Source organism: Centruroides vittatus, unplaced genomic scaffold (genome assembly GCF_030686945.1).
Source record: "Centruroides vittatus isolate TY-2023 unplaced genomic scaffold, ASM3068694v2 contig_1213, whole genome shotgun sequence".
Classification (NCBI taxonomy): domain Eukaryota; kingdom Metazoa; phylum Arthropoda; class Arachnida; order Scorpiones; family Buthidae; genus Centruroides; species Centruroides vittatus.
Genome location: NW_027120776.1, coordinates 925040 through 947500, shown reverse-complemented (window position 1 = coordinate 947500; position 22461 = coordinate 925040). Strand labels below are relative to the sequence as shown.

Genomic DNA, 22461 nt, shown 5'->3' with positions numbered 1-22461 from the left:
AAGTGATGAATTTGTGTTGATGTTCATTTAATCGATGCAAAGATAATCAATTATAATCTTCTTTTTATTTGGAAAATCAATATCCATACAATGCAACATCTCGAGACTTACGACTGACATCATCCTGAAATATGAAAAATGGCACCCATTACCAATGGTACCATTTTTCGTATTTAGGAATGGTGTCAATTATATTTAGGGAAAATGGCATTGTTAAAATGGCGTTTAACATTAACAGGTATTCCACGTACCGGTACTCGGACATCCGCAGAAGAGTCATTGGCGCGTTATAGCTTCATGGGACTCAGATAAATTTGAATTTTAAAAGGCCCCACGTACAGTGTTCACTTCAGGCATTTTTCTTCGGAGGATTTATTTTGTGGAAATATTTTCTTATAAAAGACTGGTTTGTGGCCTCTTGCTGGTGGAGGCCCTAGGGAATTGCCGCTTTTGCTTATAGGAAAGGGCGCCACCGAGAAGAGTCAAACGTGGCACTTCCCCTGGGATCGAGTAAAAATTTCACGAGTTACAATTGTAAAAGTGATTGAGATACATCGTGGAGGGTGTAGTTATATAACTCTGTCTTATAGTGTTAATGCAATAAGGCATTCTATAATCTATCTGTGAAAAGAAAACCCAAAAATTAAATAATAAAATAAAAATCTATGGATGTAATTATTTGTTTCCAAGCTTTGTCCCACCAGAAAACGTTGTGTTTACGCCTATGTCCGCATATAATTGTATAATAGTGAAATTTATTGATATACTGTTAATTGTAAATGATAAAAATTATATTTTATTGAGTGAAGGTATTTGAACAAAATATTAATTTAATTATTATTTTTTAAACCCCCCAGCAAAAGCGTGTTGTATAAATTTTCCGACGAATAAAACATTGACACTAGCTCAAAGTTAAAAAAATTGTACGTGCCGCCATCTGTTACGAGATGTTATTAAAAATAACTTTTATCTTATTAATTATTATAAAAAGGCTTAACTTTCAGGGTAGATATAAGCATAATACTGGAAGATCAAATTTGACGTGATTCCAATGCTTTTCTGTGTTATATACACAAAAACCAGGAAGATAGTAGAAAAGGACATTTGAGAAAAATCATTTCTTCAAAAGTTTAATTTATATTGTTACTTTTATTGGAAGTATCGCGTTACGTAAGTAACGTAACATTTTTTATTTTTTTCTTTTTAATTCTTTTTATTACTTGTAATATATCAGACATAACTTGGTACTTTTCTTTTTCGAATTTTTGTTTTGTGGGCAGGAAGAGGGATTTTTTTCATAATTGTCATGGTTTGACTAAGCCCAGAATGAGAATGAGGGGTGGGTCTGAAATATTCCTACTTGAAAACTGAGACTCTTACCTGTATTCAGGTCTTGACAACAGGATGACGGTCCACCAGTTCCTGTTCCCTGAACACTGGGTTGGTTGGTTGGTTTCTTGGCACAAGGGCCACACAGGCCAAGCCTGAACACTGGGAGTTCGGTCGTAGGTTCGCGCCTCGCCAGGACGGGCTGGCTAAGTGGAGTTTTCCGGGTTTTCGCCAGTTACATTTAAAAAGACCTCCCGGAAGACATCCGCACTAGGCAGATCGCCAAAGTGTTGCGTTGCCATAACTTAACAAAACGAACAAACACAAGAGGATGACAGTACGACCATGCCTTTGCCATCTCGGACGTCTCGTGTTACTTATTAGAAATTGCATAAAGTAACGGTAAAAAGTAACAATTATAATAAAAGAATAATACAAACTGGTACTAACTTACTACAGATGAAAATGGCGCTTCGAGCAGTCATAAATATGGTTCCATTCATTGGCGAATCCAAAGGGAAGATTACACGAGCTACCCACTGCTACAAAAACAAAAACATAAATAATAATAATAAATAAATAAAATTTACTTATTTAAAATTTTGTTTTTAAAAACACTTATGACGTTCAATATAGTTTATCAGCACGACTGTATGACGGACTATCCACAATACAACAATTATGTACATAATAATAGCGAGGTTGAGGGCCGAAGTTTTCAACGCGAAAACGTGTACGTCGGACGTTCAACGTTGAACGTCCGACGTACACGTTTTCGCGACGCTGAACGTCCGTCTTATGTCATATCTCGAGTGGGGTGGGATTTAACGAAGACTTTTCTCGTTATTAGCATTTACAATGGCTTTAAAAACTCATCTCCATTCCCAAAATTACGCTTTTTGCTATTTTATAATAAACAATAATATAAATACATCCTAAAATAAAATCTTGTAATAGATGGCGCCGCACGCAATTTTTAACTGTTGCTTGGAAAGTTACGCAACTCCCTACTGGAACTTTTGTACATTAAGAAATCAATATTTCATAAATAAATAAACTTATTTTTAATTATTTAAATTATTAAAATTACTTATAGAATTCTATATATAAAAATTTAAAGAAACTTCTTATATTAATATACATAATACTATTACTTATTAATATATTTAACTAGGTGTGTGTATGTGTGTGTGTGTGTGCCAGGCTTTGCTTAGGTTTTTAGGGGTGAGGTAAATATGTATTTACATTTCTATTTTCATTTTATTATTTCGTAAAGGGCAATTTAAATATATTATTTCTTTAAACAATAGATCTTTATTCGATTTAAAATACAATTCACAATATAATTGAATCCCCTTTTTTTCTATGAATGTTATAAGAGAGAGAAGAGGAGGGATATCTTTTTTGACGTCATTTCATTCTCTCTTTTCACTGGACAACGGCGACTATAATAATGACGGCATTTTGTGTTCGCTTTAATTGTTTAGTTTTCTCAATTGGTAAGGGATGTTAATATATTATTATTATTATTATTATTATTTTAAAATTGTTTTCTTGTTAATTAATTCATAAAAAATTATTCTGTTAAATTTCAGGGCAGAATATTAAGACAATGAAGAAAATCATTTTGTACTTGTGCTTGTTTTTATTTTTCAAAAAAACTGTTGCTGATGATGCGGTAAGTTTAAATATTTACACGTATTTATAATTAAAATGTAATTTAAAAAAATTAATATTAAAAATAAAAGTAATTTTAAAACGATTTTTAATATTTCTTTTTTAAAAAGTTAACTTTAATTAACAATTAAACACAATTAAACAAATCTTGGAGTACGCGTGTTTAGTCTTAAAATTCCCATTTTTATACCATTAATTTTTAAGAGAATCAATTAAAAATTACTAAATCTTTAAACTGTAAAAGGTTGGCCCGAAAGTATATTTTAACATGTGTGAGGCCGTAAAGTGTAGCTTAGATTATGTGTAATCTCAATACATAATTTCCTGACATGTATAAACGTTATGATGAACCAAGTTAACAAATATAATAAAACAAAGTATAAATCTTCTATTGCAATTGAATAAAATGCCATTTATATTATCCATTTTTATAGTGTATTAGGCCTGCCAGTGGCCGAGTGAATAAAGCCACTGAACACTGATACTGGTCGTGGGTTCGTGATCGCCAACGGTGGAGTTTCAGGGTTTACTTCACGTTTGTAACCCCTAAAAAGAGGCCAGTTTTCCATTGAAAGTCATCCAGGGAGACATTCCTCTCGGCAGATCGCCCACATGTCGCATTGCCGTATACAAATAAGCATACGTACGGTATTATACACAGTGGGTGATCGGTCAACGAACATAATCCGTTCCAAGAATTTGTTCGCTATCCGAATTGTTCGGTAACCGATCACGCTCTCTTAACCCATCTTCACCTCCTCAAAGGCTCCAGCAACACCCACACAAGCAGCTATATTATAATCGGGGCTGGAGTTAGAGTTATTATGGTTTAAGCTATGACAAAGGGTCTTTCCTTCTACTAAGTAATACATGTAAAAATGCGAGGCCCTAAACTATAGACAGACCCTAAGCTGAAGCTTTTAAAACAATGTTTAAAATTTAAAATATTTCTAAAATAATATACTAAATGAATTAATTATTTAAATATTTGTACAGTTTACTTGTTGCATGGCAGGATGGAAAATGTTAAAAAACATTGTAATATGTGATGCACCTTGTTGCTTGGGTTACATGGAGAAAGTAGCAACTCCACCCCTCTTCAAACCAGTAGTTTACTGTACTAAAATCAAAGAAAAGGTAAATATTACATTTGAATATCTCATGAAAAAATATAATTAAGACTTTAATTAAAATGAAGAAGGAATTAAAAGAGTTTAAATTTTATTTTAGTACAATATAAACATTATGTAAACAGTTAGACTTGATTTTAACAAACATAAATTATATATGATCTTGTTAAATTTATTAATTTTAGTGTATATAAATATGTAAAAATTATAATTTTATTAATTATATTTTAAAGGATTTCCAGTATTATAAAGGTAGAAGACTCACAGATGAATTGGATTATAGTGCTTTCCAATAGGAGTAACATGTTATAAATGCTTTAGTTATATATATATATATATATATTAAAATATAGAAATAAAATATTATATTTCAATTATATAAAAATATAAAATGTCATATATCAGATTTATAAAATAATACTTTTTGAAAATGTATAGAAAATTCTGTGTATAATAAGGATTTATCCAATGTTAAAGCTTTGTTTTCTTATATTTAAATGATTGTAAAAGCTTAAAATAATCATTTCAAATAAAATAAATTAGTTATTAATGTAAAGATATTTGTAATATATTATTAAAATAATAAAATATTTCAATTTACTTGTAAAGCTTTAAATAAATAACTCCATTTCTCAGCTCATCATCATACATTTTTAATATATTAATTTTCAATTAGTTTTAAAAGTCTAACTAATTAATGAATAAATCAATATTTTTCTAATTCATTTATTTATAATTTTAAAGCTACTTTAATACCTCTACTTATATTCAATACAAATTAAAATAAACAATACATTTTAGAGTTTTCTAAAGTGTCCAGGGCTTAGTACTTAATTTTAGAATGGATATTTGTAACTAGGAAGGCAAATTCTCACTACATTCAAGCCTTGTTTAGAGTAGGGTTATGACCAATAGGGTAAACATAAGACCAATGCAGGCCCTTCAAGGGTAAGAAGCCTCACTAATACCAAAAGTTCAATTTATATCACTTTTTATTATGTTTTTCACATAAAATATTACATTTTGTGAGCCTGATTGTGAATTGGGTAGCTATCTGGCACCTCTATCTGGGGGGGGGGGTTAATCATAAACTATAGTGTTTACACATTATTAAATTTTAATTTTAGAACTGTAAAGTAGATTTTATGACATAATTTAATTAAATAAGAGATTTTATACAGAAAAAGTATCATAAAAGATTATATTTTGAGGCCTTCTGTGTCCAAGGCCCTGGATTGCCTTGTTGGTATCTCCAGACAGGAGGTGTCAGAAGGACCATTTGATAATATTCAGAGATGTAAGGGCATTTGGCCAACTTTGTATTGTAATAAAGTAAAATTAAAAATAAGGAATTAAATACAAATTTAAATTTAAAACGTATTTCAAATATAATATAAAAATATGCAAAAACATTTTTTTAATTTTTATTCAATCTTTCTGGGTATTGCAGTTGAAAAAACTCAATGAATTTTTTATGGGTGGTCTGTCCTGAATATGTCAGATCATTCACCTCCACTGTAGGCCTGGCCAAACCCATAAGTGCTATGGAAAGAAAGCCTTATTGGTGTCTATGGTGGTGAAAGAACCAAAAAAAAGTTATAATTCTGAAATTAACTAAACGGCCCCACTATACTGAGACAGTAAAGTGGGTTTAGATTGTAAAAAAAATTGGATAATGTTATCTATGGTTCCAAAATGGCAGCTCGTCTCTGATTCAAACCAATAGAAGAAAGGAAACAATGGGGACGCACGTTCTAACCTAACCTGACCTATTCTAATAAATTACCATAATTATTACCAACAAAATTATTAGAATAGGTTAGGTTAAGTTAGAACATGCGTCCCCACTGTTTCCTTTCTTTTATTTGATGGAATCAGAGACGAGCCGCCATTTTGGAACCATAGGTAACATTAACCAAAAAATCGGCTATTAAATTATAATTTATCATAAAAATTACATCGTATGGAATGTAAAATATATAAGATTCAAGTGTAACCTATTTAATAACGTTGTCATGTAAGATTAGGAATTACGGTGCTAGGAATGTACCTTAAGAATGAAAAATTGTCACTCCCAAAACTGCAATTAAACTGACATCAAGAAAGAAAGGAAGAACAAAGGAAACTTAGCACAATATATTTATAGAAGGAAACTTCTTGGTATCGATTAGAATGAAGTGAAACCCGTTGAAGAACACGTGTTACTCTTTGCTCAGTTGCAAAAGAAATAAGATTAATATTAAGACAGCTGTAAATAAACATAAATAATAATTACAGTCTAAACTGTACTTCTGTTGTAATCTGTTCTACTTTATTCCAATAAAAATGCCAGAGATTTCAGGTCTTCTATAAATGTATTGTTCAAGTTTCTTTGGTCTTATTCTTTCCGCCATTTATTATTGTTCATTAAATACAGTTTTACGAGGTTAGCAATCTTTTATTTTATTAACTACTGCCTGGTGTTATTCGGGCTCTTGAGGGTGTGAGAGATTTGCGAGGTCGGGTTGGGATAGGTGATAAAAACAACGGTCTTATTAACTAAAATGTAGATTTATTATACAGTAACCTTCAGTTGATCTATTGATTAAATTCATTGTCATAATACATTTCCGCCTCGACGATTTTCATTTGAATCATATTACTACATTGTTTCATTTGTTATGATCATGCCACAGTTATTTTATTGTAAAATAACCCGAAATAATAGGCCAAAATAATTTATTAAAAAGTTACGTTATGAAAATCTTAAGTGCAATGTTATTGAATAATTAACGTTCATTCATTAGCTGGTTTTGGCAACACGATAACGGCCTCCCGGGAGGTCTTTTATGGGAAACTGACCCCTATTTAGGTGTTATTAACGTGGAAAACACCACGTAAAATACAGATACAATTGAAGGCGCAATACTAAAATTCTTCTCACATCAATGACAAGTTTCTCTTTAATATCCATCATCGAATAAAAATATGTTAATTTGATTAAAAAAAACAATTAATTTTATTCTTATATTTCTAGACATAAACAAAAGATTACACCATACAATTGCAAATTTCGAAGTTCAAGAAAATTAACTTACACTTCAAACTATAACAGAACTCGAGTATAATGGATACTTAATGAATTCAAGGATCCGTTATACTCGAGTTCTGCCAAGGATATTTACTTACTTAATCTTGTGTACAACACAATAATAATTCATTAATTTACTGCTTTCAATCCATTATAATTTAACTTGTGGGATTTCTCATAAACATAAAGGGATGCATAACGAATAGAAAGTAATTACTTCTTGAGTGATGCTAATGGCTCCTTAATGGTCTTTCAAGAGAGAGTGTTAATTTAAAACTTAGAATTATCAAACAATTTAAATATTTATATTTTAAAGTTTATTTATATTCTATAAACACTCGTTTTACGACTGATATAAATTATCTACTCTTACTGTTAAAATGGCACATGTTTTCGCCCCTCTCAGCTCGATATTACTGTAATTTCCAGGAATTTAACCTCCTAACAACTGCCACTGTCCTCAAAAACGAAACACAGAAAATAATAATATGTACATTGTACAAGTCATTCATGAACGTCTCCTATACAATTTTCATTCCACCTGCGAACAACGGCCATTATTTTATGTTCCCATCAGTGGGCGCCGTTTACAGGTTTGTTTTCAGTAGTTGAAAAGAAGAAATTTAGTCTTTAGTGTGATTTTTGGACAACCCTGTACTTGAAGATTTATGTACCATTAGACATTTAAACTGCCATTTTTCATTACATTTATGGTACTTAAATGTAAGCATCTTTTAGTAGCATTAAATATAACGTTGTCCGTATTTAGCACTAAGTTCGGGACACGAGGAAAACGTTCCCGTATAAAACAGAAATCAATACAAAAATTCGCCACTGTGGCACTTTTGGCACTGCTGTGACAAACATTTTTACTTGTACAAAACAAGCCATGCAGAGACCTTAGCGAATGCGGCGATGTTCAATATGGCCCCTGTACTGAAAGTGTAAAACAACGTGTTCAACGGCCTTATGTGCTGTGTAATTAGTAAATCACACTGTATTTCAAACCTGCCAAATTTGCAACGTGTTGTCAACAAACTACATTTTTAAAATTACTCCGCGACCAAAAGTCACGTGAACTCGCAGCTCCAAAAGTGCCCTAGCGGCGAGTTTTGGTATGTCACTATACCAGATTTAGTTGCATTTAGACTGCTAAATATCTCTCTAGAAAGCGCTAAATAAGTGTATTTTATTTATTATATATTGTATTTAATGGCATAAATTTCAGAAATTAATATTATTTTTCTCATTTAATGATCTTTATTGAGGAAAATATATATATATATAAATATTCAAAATAAATTCAGAAAAAGATCACCAGATGGCAATACATTATATATATACAGAATTTATTGATTTAGCATTTAAAAATTAAATATTTAACAGTAAATTATAAAGGAGGATGACATAAACAATGTATTTATTTGATAAAATAATAATTTATCTTTAATATATTGTTCTAAATTGTATACTTTCTGTAAGGTAATAATAAAATATAAAGACAGACTTCGGTATAACACCTCCTAAATAGCACCACCCTGATACAGCGCCGATAAATCTTCCTCGTAAATGTTAGATAAAAGAACTCGTGCACATAGTGTTGAATAACAACTGATATTATCACCTTATCACTGCAAACAATTCTTATTGTCTTCAACTTATTCGATTTAGTGTCAATTTCGGAAACGAGAAAATACTGGCGCTAAATCGAAGTTTGGCTGCATTTTATTTAATACGTTAACGATAAAACAGGAAAAATATGATATACAGGAGCAAGACACTACTGATTTGAGATCGAGAGCAATTTTATCTCGACATTGTGACGATGTCACAATAAATAACTGCACGTTTATTATAAGAAACTGTTAAAGATAATAGTAGTAATGTTGTTAAACAAGAAAGTTTGTTAGAAAAGTTGCTGGACACGATGAGAGACAAGAATAGTTGTCACAGCTGCTACAAGATGGAAGAGGAATTTAGATAGAAGATAGAAGAATATAACAATCATCTGTATCGTCAAGCACACTGAACCAATTACTATGTTGTTTTTTTTCCCCTCCTCAGTAAGAGGGTCCATTATATTGTTTCCTTCTTCTTTGTGGAACCGAAATAGCTTGAAAGTTATGATACAGTAATTAAGGTTGGGAGAAATGAAACGAGATCTAACTGGTGGAAAGTGTAATGCCTCACCCGTCTACAAAACCTCTACTGGCATCCCTGCAGGCACACAATTATGTGAAGTATTGTGTGATAGGATATAGAGTTACTGTTGGGCTGCAATTAGAAAAAAGAAATTGTAGAACTATAAGTTCCCAGACCTATTGATTAGAACAAAGCCGAAATATTTCTCTCTGCAGTCCTATATTAAATACCTGAAAAAACCGGGAAAACTCCACGTGTGGTTAGGAGCGAACCCGCGACCAATTAATTACCAGTGTTCGGTGACCTTTAGTAGAAAATTAATGATTTTTTAGTTATTTTTCTACTAGAAAGTCAAATAAAATTAAAGTAAAACGAAGGAGTCTTTCAGAATGTCAATTCGTGCAATAAGTTGTCAGATTTTATAATTAATTTAATTTCGACGTTACAAGTACATGTTAAGGGGAATATAACGTTTAAAATTTATTCAAATTTGTCACATTTCATAATTTCCATTAGATGTTACAATTTTACTTCAGGAAAATATTATTGATAGAGACTTAGAATTCCCTCTTATATCAGTCTGTTAAGTCAGTTAAACATTTTAAAAGAAAACCTTCGTTATATTTCGATTAGAAAATGAAGAGGAATGAAGTAAAGAAGTCTTTCAAAACGTCAATTTCGGCAATAACTTGTCGGATTTTATAAAATATTGACAGTTATTGTCAGTAAGTTAGAAAATCGAACAATTTATTGCAGAAATTGGCATTCCAAAAGATTCTTTCAATCGGAATTATGATCACGAGCCGGGTTTTAAAGTAATGAAATGGCTCCAGACAGTCGAAAATACTCCCAAAGCATCTTGCACCTTTCTGTTTCTAGGTCTTCACCAATCGTCCCCTATGGTCTCGTCATTCTGATTTTACCTATAATACAATGACCATAAAGAAATATAATCCATAATAATGAACTATAATGATGGGGCTTGATTATAAGTAGCATCATAATCAGATCCCATGTATCATGATGCCGCAATGTCTCGATTTTAGTAGTGTCTTGCCCCTGTACATCATACTTTTCCTGATAACAACATAGTCATGCCAGTTATCTATCTTTCGTTGTGGAAAAGATTTTTGAATCGAAATAACGTAACTTTCTTTCCAGCCGGAAATTCGTATATTGTTAATTGGGGACTCTTGCCTCTAATCTTTCCATATCTGGTCTCGGCTTTCATCTATCTAACGCCTCTCTCGAGATTAAACAAGGACAGACAAACGACGGACAGACGACAGTTTGAAAATATAAGTCTGTAGCTCAATCAAGACAAAACGACGTAATAAAGGATCGGAGTGGAAGGAAATGACGGAATAAGTCGATGCAACACTTAAGTAATTTGCCTCCCAAAAAATTCATATGGTGTCAGAAGTGTAAAAATCCCAATAAACGCTGTGTGACCAGCCTGTTCGAGAGGTTCCCGCGATCAAGTAACTATCAGTATATTCGATTTACCCTCTCGGACGGGACCGAGAAACGAATCCGGACGGTTGAATATCCCCAGAAATTTTCGTAAGTCGTATAATCCATTCTGGATATGTCGGGCCCCGTTCCTCACCACCCAGAAGTCCGAACCCACAATGAGCGTGATAGAAACGTTTACTCTTTTCACCCCTGTGTGCCCTCTTAGCGCACACAGGGGTGAAAAGTGTAAATAAAAAGTCCAGCGACGAGTTGCTTAACTTTCCCGGCAACATTTAAAACTGCGTGTGTGGTGAAATCTGTTACGACATTTTATTATTAAAATATTTTTATATCTTTAATTATTATAAAATGGCAGAAAACTTAATTTTGAGGATAGAAACCGATTTTATAAACAATTGTAAATGGTAATAACGAGTAAAATCGTCATTAAGTCCGACCCTACTGGAGATACGACACACGATGACTTTTATCTCCCCAACCGTTGACCTCCAGCAAAATTAACACCATCAATTCGACTGATATAAAAACCCTCCTGCAAAATTTCAGAAATTTTCGACAAAAAGTGCAGGAGTTATTAAGTTTTAAAGAGGGTGAACAAAATCATGCCCCCATACAAACATACACTAACATCCGTAAATACAGAAAAATCCCTGAATATTTTTTGCATTTTTCGACATTTCAAGGTTCCAAAGAGTCGAAAAATTTAAAAATCTTGCGGTCATTTTTTGACCCATCGCCATATTTTCCTCTGTTATACGGTATATAACAGATTGGGAAAGTAAAAATCCACTCGGACAGTGGTGGAAACTCATAATAAAAGAATTTTTCACGAAATTGTTAAGGGATTACTCCTTGACTTTTAATTAGAATTAATTTCTGGTGTTGCTATAGGACTTCTATGACAAACTATGTCGTATTTAGGTGTTAAACGAGTGAAAAAACCCGGAAAACTTCACGTGCTAGGCCCCTGGAGTGGAGGAGATACCTCACAGAAGGCTTCTACGGGAAAGTGCTCCCTATTTGGGTGATAATCACGTGAAGAAAACGCGGAAAACTCCACGTGGCCAGCCAGTTGGTCAGACGCGAACCCACGACCCACCACTGGTAAGTTATGACCGATTGCTTTACAACCTCGACTTTTACGACCAGCTTAATTTTATATTATGATATCCCCATAAAATGTAGCATTTCATACTGAGTTATATAGTTCAAACGGTCATTTCCGAGAACATAACCTCGATTTATGCATTGAGCCTGTAGAACCAATATGGCTCCCTTTATGGCGGATTTCTGAATAACGACTGGATAACCTAAAAGCGGGATTAATGTATGTTTTTCGGTACTGATGCCGCATGCATATTTATGTTGGTAAGGCTGTCTATCTGCTCTGCTGATAGCACACAGCACTGCGTGAACAAAAGTGGAATAAATATTCATATTCATTCAATTAGATATTTAGAATCCGTAGAAAACAAAGTAAACTTTCCTGTCTTATTATTATGTATGCAGACGAATGAAATTAGTTTATTTATAGTTAGAATGTATCCTACCCGTGGTCGAGTGAATAAAACCATTGAACAGTGGCACGTAAAAGAATCGACATAGATTACAAGATGTGAATTCAATTCTTCCTGGGATAAACATAAATACTAATGTAGTGTACTATATTTTATTTTGTGAGGACCCTCAAATTTATTTTAATTCAATAAAATATTTAACATTTTCTTCAAATTCAGTCGAATAAATTCGAAAGGAACTACATCTAATACAGATGGAAATTTTCTCCTTGTAACAAGATAAAAATTCGCCTTTCGACATCCGTTTTCCTTATGTAAATGGTATTTAAATAGTAAGATTGGTTTCCCTATGAAAATGCCCTTTTTAATTGGATAAAAACACCAAATTGCCATCTTAGAAACTCCAAAAAAATTTCCTCCTGTGTAAAATTTTTCTATCTTAAAACACAGATCGAACAGCTGGTCGCGGGTTCGCACCTGAACAACGGGCTGGCTACGTGGAATTTTCCGGGTTTTCGTCACGTTTGTAACACCTAAATAGGGCCAGCCCATACCAATGTCCAATGGTTTTATCCATGCGGCCACGGGTGGGCCAAGTAAAATATTTCTTTTCGTAAATCTTGTTTTACGACCAAGAGGTCTATCGTAATTACTGTTGTACACGTAAAGAATATCGTGAAGAAATTCACCTAATTAATTCTGTAAAATCTTATTCTCATCCCTTAAATGTTGGTACAGGTGTCTGTAATTAGCTAGATTTAATTGCATTCTAATTAACATACCTTCGTCTTTACTAGAATATACCGCAAGTAACAATCTAGAAATTAACGTATAATTTAATATATTATTAAATTTAAATTATGATTAATTATTATTAAGTCTATTATAAATATTGTTATGTATCATTATAAGTAATAAATAAACACAACTTATGTATATGATGAAGCTATCGTGTATAGTTACTTATCCTTCATCCTACAGCTTCATCCCGTGTAGATTTTTAGAAAAAGAAATCTATAATTTATGTTCATATCATCAAAACCAACGAGCAACGAGTTGTGTAACTTTCCCAGCCAAACTTTAAAGTTGTGTGTGGCGCCATCTGTTCGAAATTTTATTTTATTTTTTAAATTTTATATCATTAATTACTATAAAACGGCAAAAAGCTTAATTTTCGGATTGAGATGAGTTTTTAAAACTATTGTAAATGCTAAAAACGAATAAAATCTCAATTAAGTCCGAACCCACTCGAGATATGACCCATGACCCCTCTATCTTCCCACCCCTCGACCTTTAACCACCAAAATTTAATAGAATCAAGTCCCTAATACACAAAACCTCCATGTAAAATTTTCAGGAATTTTAAACAAAAGGTTAAGCTTTAACAAAATTGGGGTGAACGAACTCGTGCTCCCCACCACACATACAGACACATCCGTGAATACAGGAAATCGCTCAATTCTCGCCATGCTTAACCTCTGTTACGTCAGAACGTTCTAAGCCTTCTGGGCCTTTTATCCTTATGCCTGGCCTAGGTGTCTTTTCGCACTCCCGATCCTGAATAGGATTAATTTTTAATAAATTTCGTGCATACCCGGTTTAACAGCATACTAAAATCCCAGTTTATCTAGCACTTTAATTAATAAAATATAAATAAGTAGAATTTGTGTCTTACTAAACTATTAATTATTTATGTACTATATGCCAATTACTTGTTCATAACAGAATGTAAAATTTTATTGATTATTATTATGCACTTAAATATTCTTGGTAAATGATCTTCATTGCTTTATTACCCTCATTTAAAACTTCTAATTGTCGTTAATGAAGTTAGTTAATCTGTGTAATTAATATAGATTTTCGTTAAAATATTAAAAATGTGGAGGAAATTGAATCCAAATTTTGCTATTTCGTAAGAAGAATTAATTAAGATGCCCAATTATTAATAATCTCTGGAGTTATTAATTAACTAGAAAATGATCGAGTGTTCATTTATTAATAAAATAAATAATCAAAATTTAATGTAACTGTATGTAGTGAAAGAAATGCGAGTACGAGTAGAGCATTGTGTAAATTGAAATTTCGACCCCACTCTCTATTGTCCTTGCCAAATATAGAGAGCAATGTTGTACATGGCCGGATAACCGAGAGCTTAGGGTGACAGCCTACCGCTCTGGAGGTCCTGGAATCCAGATGAGTCGAAAAACTCCAGAATATTTCGGTTATGTCGGATCCCGGTTAGAAAGCCCATTAGGGGTTCTGCCAGTTAGCACACCCATTAGTGGTTCTTCCAGTTAGAAAGCCCATTAGGGGTTCTGCCAGTTAGCACACCCATTAGTAGTTCTTCCAGTTAGAAAGCCCATTAGGAGTTCTGCCAGTTAGCACACCCATTAGTGGTTCTTCCAGTTAGAAAGCCCATTAGGAGTTCTGCCAGTTAGCACACCCATTAGTAGTTCTTCCAGTTAGAAAGCCCATTAGGGGTTCTGCCAGTTAGCACACCCATTAGTGGTTCTTCCAGTTAGAAAGCCCATTAGGGGTTCTGCCAGTTAGAAAACCCATTATAAGTTCTGCCAGGACCACAATGGTGATTCATCATCATTGCGAACCTGGCAGAACTTATAATGGGCTTGCTAAAAAGACCTTCTTACTGTCCACAAGGTGGAAGGAGTTGAAAAAAAACCGCATTGATTGCCGAAGCTGGTAATGCTTTGGGGCTCCCAAGATCGAATCCTTTAAATTCGTCCGGGATATGCCCGTTCCTCGCCATTGTGGGCCTGGTGTAACGTCCGATGAGCATGAAACGGCCCTCCTAGAAGTTCGTGTGCAAAATATCACAAAAAAAAATTAAACTGTATTAGAATTTTTAAAAATTATTAATAAATACTACGATTTATACTAGAAATCCTTAGATATGAAATTTTATACATCTGTACAAATACAAAAAACTAATAACAATTTTATCAAATAATTGATTTTTTAAGTGTAAGATAAAATTTCTTCTTTTGATTACTTTTTTTAACTTTGGAATTTTATTAAGATCACATTACTAAACTTTTAATTGCTAAAAATGTTATATAATAATAATTGTACAATACATACCTTCTGTTAGTTTATTCACAATAAATAAGTAGGCTTGTAAGAATCCGTATGCCACTAATTCCATTAAAAATATCTAAGTAAACAATGCCTCGACCCCTACCATAATGTACTTTTCGCGCACTTCTTTCCCCTTAAACTGTACACACGGCCGGCTCGATATTGTTCGTGGATTGGTCCGAGAGTCTGTTAACCTTTGTAGGCTGTCTTCATTATTCGATACATCAATTACAATAACAATTCATATTCACGGAAGGACTTTTATGTCACCCTCTATATGTCAAATATTTCAAACAAGTGCCATTGTGAAAAGTGTGTTATTAATCACACCATTCTCATAATGGAATATTAAATAATTATAATTTCGTTGGAAATTCTGTTGAATTTTAATGTTAATTTAATCTTACTCCCCCGAAATGATGCTTTGTTTGTCTGTCCGTTCTATCAGTACATCTGTGTGATCGATTTTAGCGGATTTCCATTCTTCCATTACTAATCGATTCTACACATAGACTGGAGTTATATAATGTGCTACAACATACATAACTCTATCAGTGCAGTTTCAACAGTAAATTCTGTTAAGAAACCAACTTAAAATGCTTAATTGGATATACTAAATTTCCATAGATAGGTTTCAAGAAGAGGATCTTCAGCATCGAATATTCATCAATGTGATCGTTTGTTACAAGAACCACTAAATGTAAACAAATACAACAATTTAAAGGTAATTATAATTTAACTTAATAGTAAATATAATGTTAAACCATGTTATATGTATTTAAATTAAGTAGATTATTAAGTAATTGTAGAAGACAGGCAATTAGATTACTATAACACGTGATATGCCTCTCGACCGGTAGCTAGCTCGCGACTCCTATAAACATTATTATACAGCTATTAAAGCCTTCAAAAACAATAAAATATATATAAATAACCGAGAAAAAGTTGGGGAATATGTTAAATAATTGTAAATAAAAAGTATTTCTGTAAAGTTTTAAGTTTTTAATTAGTAACTCCAAGTTTTTTGATGCTTCTCTACTGAAATAGTGTAAATACAACCAATTTTACACTGCTTACCCCATAAAAGATTAAATACCATTCTTTCACTTGTTTACTGAAATAAAAACATAAATTGTCTAACGACTCTGTCAGAAAATCAACTACTAACCAAGATTAATGTATCATATAATTGAATTTATTTAAGATAAATCACACAAAATATTTAATTATCCAATTTCAGACTCGTTTCTAGTTTAAAAGGCCCCAATTTTGTTAAATTAACAAGTAAAAGTCACTGAAAAAATTCATAAACAATTACAAAAACTTTGAACTTCTTCAGACTATCTGTGCAGGAGGTCTTTCATAACTAGTCCAACTAATGTGCCAGATATGCCAGGCTTCTTAATGGGGCCTGGCATATCCCTAATAAGGCCTGAAATATCCGGGCCAATCATCTACGAGAATCCGGCATGGACACGATTCCGGATCCCTCAGAGCAACGAACTTCATAGGGAGTTCAGTTTATGCAGGTTTGGTTTATTCGGTTACACGTGGGCGATCTGCCTCACGTGTAACCGTGAGATTTGTCCCATATTTAGGTGTTACAAACACCTAAACATGGGGCAAAACTCGCCCTTATTTAGGTGTTACAAACGTGGGAATAACCCGGAAAAATCCACGTGGACCAGGCGCTAACTATTGGTCTCTATTGGCCACTATACGCGGGCACTATTGGTCTCAGTTTATGTAAAATAAAGTATATTTATCGATTATCTTTAAATTATAAAAAATATATTATTACTTTAATTTAAAAAATACATTTTATATTAGTTTTATACATTTTTTATCCATAAAATAGTATCAGAAAGTGTTTCTTCGTAGGCTTTATAGATAATCATCCTATCACCCCTATCTTTAACTCGTTAAAAGTGGAACCATTCTGACTTAAACTATCCACGAAATAAAATTTTATCAGTAATAAAAACAACGTAAAATAAATTAAAACTTAGATATAACCTTTTTTAGATAATAAAAAATAAAATTCTTCTTCAATAAACCAGGAATAATTAACTTTTCGATATCGTTTTCTGATTATAAACTCTAATAAAAATTGCAAAGAAAATCGTTTTCTTTATTATTAAATTTTATATTTTACGTAATTTTTAATATCATTAAATATATTTTTAATTATAAATAATATTTTAGAGACTTTCATAAAGTTTTGATAATTTCAGACGCATTTTTTGTTACCGAAGTTTCCTCTGTTAACTTAATTTTGAAGATAAAAATGGTTCTAAAAAAGAAAAATTGAAGAAGTTTATTAGAAACGTTGTATAAAATATTAATTTTTAGTAATAATAACCTTATACAATTATAATCATTACGATTCTGTAAGCAATTTCAACTAGAATTCCTCATGTTAAAAGTACAGCGACGAGTTGCATAACTTTACCGGCAGAAGAATTTAAAATTGCTTGTGGCTCCATCTGTTACTAGATTTTTTTAATTAAAAAAACTTTTTATATTATTAATTATTATAAATGGCCAAAAGCTTAATTTTCTGGGTAATTGTAAATGCTAATTACCAGTAAAATCTTCATTAAGTCCCACACCACGCGAGATAAGACAATGACAAAACTCTCTCTCCCCACCTCTTGACCTTTGACCATCAGAATTAAAAGTTAAAAATACGGTTCCTAGAAAGTGTATTTTTTACATCTTCAGTTGTTCGAGAAATGCAAAACAATTCGAGGGTTCTTTTTCTGTAAGTGTGGATGTTAGTGTGTGTGTGTTTGGAGGGGGCACGATTGTGTTCATCCACTTTAAAGCTTAATAACTCCCGTGCCTTTTGCCGAAAATCTCTGAAATTTTGCACAGAGGTGTGGGTGTTAGGGGCATTGATGCTGTAAAATTTTGGTGGGTAAAGGTTAACGGAGTGAAGAGATAGAGGTGATCACGTGTCATAACTCGAATGGGGTTGGATTTAATGAAGATTTTACAATTTTTTTTTTCTATTTTTATAAAGCTCATCTATGCCCCAAAATTTAGCTTTTGCCACTTTATAATAACTAATAATGCAAAAAATTTTTTACTAAAAACTATCGTGACAGATGGCGCCATACGATGTTTTGCCAGGACAGTTACACAACTAGTTGCTGGAATTTTAGTCATACTTTTCGCATAAGAACATCGTGAACTCAATGGTAATTTATTTTCAGGAAAGAGTAAGTTGTAATTTATTTATTTATACAATAAGTGGCAAATTTATCCAAGAACCATGTTAAAACAATTCATTGAAAGTAAATAAATGACTGAACAAAGTAGGACATTTTATTTACTTTGTCGAATTTCCAAATATACTCTTACAACCGACCTTCTTGGATCAATATTGAATTGTAGAATAATCATGTTATTGAGAAATTATACAATCTAATAACATAAATAAATATTTACTGTTTCTTAATGATTTATTAAATCAATTAATAATTACTCTTACTTTAATTAACTATTTTTGAATTATTTATCATCAGTAGCATGAATACATCTTTTTCATACACCTATTTTGAGTAAAATCGGGTAGAAAAAATACAGAAATGAGCTGCGTAACTTTCCCGGCAAATAATTAAAAGTTGAGGTGGTGCCATCTGTTATTATGCTTTATTAAAAATCTATTTATATTATTAATTACTATAAACTGACAAAGATTAATTTTAAGGGTAGAGTTGTAGAGTTTAATTCTATTTTTTTTTTTTTTTTTTTTTTCTTTTTAATTAAGAAACATTGTAAATGCTGGTAAGTCATGAGTCCAATCGTTAAGTCCGACTGGACTCCATGGCTTTCTTCTACTGATATCTCTCCACGCCGTCTACCTTTAACCACCAAAATTTAACGCTCCTAATGCTCCTAATATATAAACCTCACTGCAAAATTTCAGAAATTTTGGACGAGAGACATAGGAGTTATTAAGCTTCGAAGTGTGCCACACACAAACATCCGTTCATACAGAAAAATCCCGAAAATTTTGTATTTTTCGATATTTTGAGGTCCCAAATTCAAAAAATCTTAGGGGGGATAAACTTTTGTCTAATCGCCAAGTGTTCTTTACGTGTATAACACCTAAATATAGCACAGTTTTCCATTTAAATGTTACCTGGAGACGTTCCCCTTGCGAATTGCCCACGTGTGTTGTCTCATCCTATTGATCCGATCCTGAAGAGTTAACTTATGACCCATCTAGTCACAAACGTGATGTTCCCTCATGCCCGAAGGTCATATAAATATATGAATAAAATCAATAAGAGGAATTTTTAAACAAGAACTTTATAATTTATTACTCTTTCAACATGTTTTTTACATAAAAGAATAAATGTTGAAGCAACTGGGACTCGAGCCAAATTGCTCTGTTGACCCGCTTCTAGTGGGCTTGAAATTTAATGCATTTTTCAGACGAGATCCTTAATGTCTGAAGTCCCCAAATGGGTGCCTAATTCGTTAAAAGGATCCCCGCTAAAACTTCAGAAACTGAAACAATTTGTTTTATAACTTATACGGCAATGCAACACATGGGCGATCTGCCAAGTGGGTGCCTCCAGGGAGGTCTTTTATGAGAAACTGGCCCATATGTAGGTGCTACAAACGCGAAGAAAGCCGGAAAAATTCACGTTGAGGCGCGAACCCACGACCCGTATTCGGTGGTTCTATCTACTTGGCTACTGGTGGGCAAAACTTAAACAATGGAACAAGCTAACAGAAGAGTAATTTATTCCATTGATTTCGATTTATACTCGCGAGGAGAAACCAGTAAAATCTTTGTGTAGAATAAAGATTTCTCTTCAAAAAATCAATCGCCTGTACAAAACGAATAGCATTAGAATTAAAGAACACGCATTAAGGACTTCTAATATGCAAATTAACACAGATAAACTCCCTTCCAAATCTAGAAAATTGAATTTGAAGACGTAACAAATCCGAATTGATTGGGTATTTACATTTAAATTTCGATTTAAGTTTATTAAAGAGGAAAATAAAATCAATAAATATCAAAACTAAAGGTAATTTTTACCATGTTGCAAAGAACCAATAACTGGGTCAACCATGTTATCTACCCACATTCTAACAGAATCAATAACAAGGATAGAATTTCTCTTAAAAAAAAAAAATCATCCTTTCTACAAGAGAAATCTCATATTTTCTTCCTTACGTTTATTTTCTGATGAAAATAGTAATTTTTATCATCTCTTATTTAAAGAAGGACAGACAGGCTGATGGACTACCGTGGGTTTGGTTTTATAGGTTCATGGTAACGACCACAGAGGGGTATGTCTCCTGGGAGATCTTTTACAGAAAATGGCCCATATTTAAGTATTACTAACGTGAGGAAAACTCCAAAAACTGCACGTGGATGGCCCGTTGGGGAGGCGCGAACCCACGACCGGTGTTCAGTGGTTTTATCAGTTCTGGCCACTTGTAGGCGACGAAAGTGGTCACAAATTCGAAATTTGCAGCCAGTTAATTAATCAATTATATTTTAAAGTTTATTTTATTGTAAAAACCGTTCAACAAACTTAAAAAAAAAAAAAAATACAGCAAAGAAACGTTATCATGTGGGCGGATGTTTACTGCATTGGATTTGTATTAAAGTTGTTTGAAAATTCGAATTTTCCGTTCAATAGATCTTTTCTTTTCTTTATTCCACTGTTTCTCCTAATCCTTTTATAAAATATTTCAATTTTAATCATTTAATTTAAAAAAAAACTGTAAAATTGAATAAAATATACGTTTAAGATCTTGTGGATAGAATAAATTTAAATAATATTTATAAAGTTATAAGTTCATTACACTGGGGTGGCCCAACTAACACAGCGTATTTTTCCTTTGTAAAATCGAAAGTAATGCTTTAAAAACAAATAGTTAAATATTTAATTATACAGGAAAACCTGTCTAAAACGGAACCTGTTTAAAACCTGCCAAACCGGAAAAAATTCGGCACCACACGGCTTACACAGGTTTCACTGTATATATTTGAATAATACAGTAACTTATTCTCTACTACGATTAACCCTACATTTGGGCCACCCTATACATCAAACAAGAAGGATTTCATTTTGACCAACGACCAATCTGGTGATTGGTCGTGGGTTCGGGCCTCGGTAATGGGTTGTCCACGTGGAATTTTCCGGGTTTCCTTCACGTAAGTAACACCAAAATAGGGTCCAGTTTCCCTTAAAAGACCACACCCTTCATGCGTGGTGTTGCGTTAATCAAATAAATCAAACCCTGGGGAGTTTTTCACCTTAAGGGTTCGATCTAGGATCCCCAGAGAAATAAGCTGTGTGTATTTTTAGGTTTTTATCTATGATACCGAAATTACGTGTTAAAATCACGTAACACAATTAAATTTTCTGGTCCGGGATAGACTAAATTAAATATTTGCAACAATAAATCTATAAGAATTGCTTCAAGGAACCCCATTTTCGAAGTTTCTATAGTCGAAAATCCATTTATTTATTTATTGAACTAGAATTATTGAGTTATCTCCTGAAAGAACTGAGATTTTGTTTTGAACATAAAGGAAAAAATTTGGAATTTATATTGTACAACATTTTCTTTGTTACGTAACAAATTTAGGGATTGGAAAGAATGGAAAATTAGAACAATAAATTCAAATAAAACCATTTTTTTTTTTAAATATAAAACTTTATTGGATCAATATCAACAAAACCAAGAGTAAAAATTGTGTAATTTAAAATAAAAACAGTAAAATAATGTTAAATTTTAGTAAGAATATTTAAATTTATGTGTTTAATATTCAATTTAAACAAGTGATTTGGTTTATTTCGTTACGACAATCGACACGTGGGCGATCTTCCGATGGGGGTGCTTCCTGGAATGACTTTCTATGGAAAACTGGCCCCTATTTACGTGTTAAAAACGTGAAAACTCCACGTGCCAATCCGTGGGCCAGGCACGAAACCACGACCAACTACAAGTGTTCAGTGGTTCTAGTCAATCGTCCGTTAGTGGG

General features: G+C 32.6%; 1 protein-coding gene across 2 annotated transcripts in view; it reads left to right on the top strand.

Annotated features, from left to right (window-relative positions):
* LOC136985571 (uncharacterized) overlaps window positions 1-4441 on the top strand; it is a 5460-nt gene extending 1019 nt beyond the window's left edge. For both annotated transcript variants that reach the window (XM_067282897.1, XM_067282889.1), the window contains exons 2-5: window positions 2709-2828; window positions 2925-3007; window positions 4003-4143; window positions 4370-4441. In XM_067282897.1, coding sequence (XP_067138998.1) covers window positions 2783-2828; window positions 2925-3007; window positions 4003-4143; window positions 4370-4432 — 333 coding nt within the window. In that variant the 5' untranslated portion in view covers window positions 2709-2782 and the 3' untranslated portion in view covers window positions 4433-4441. The remainder of the gene's footprint in view (window positions 1-2708; window positions 2829-2924; window positions 3008-4002; window positions 4144-4369) is intronic.
* The last annotated feature ends 18020 nt before the right edge of the window (window positions 4442-22461 follow it).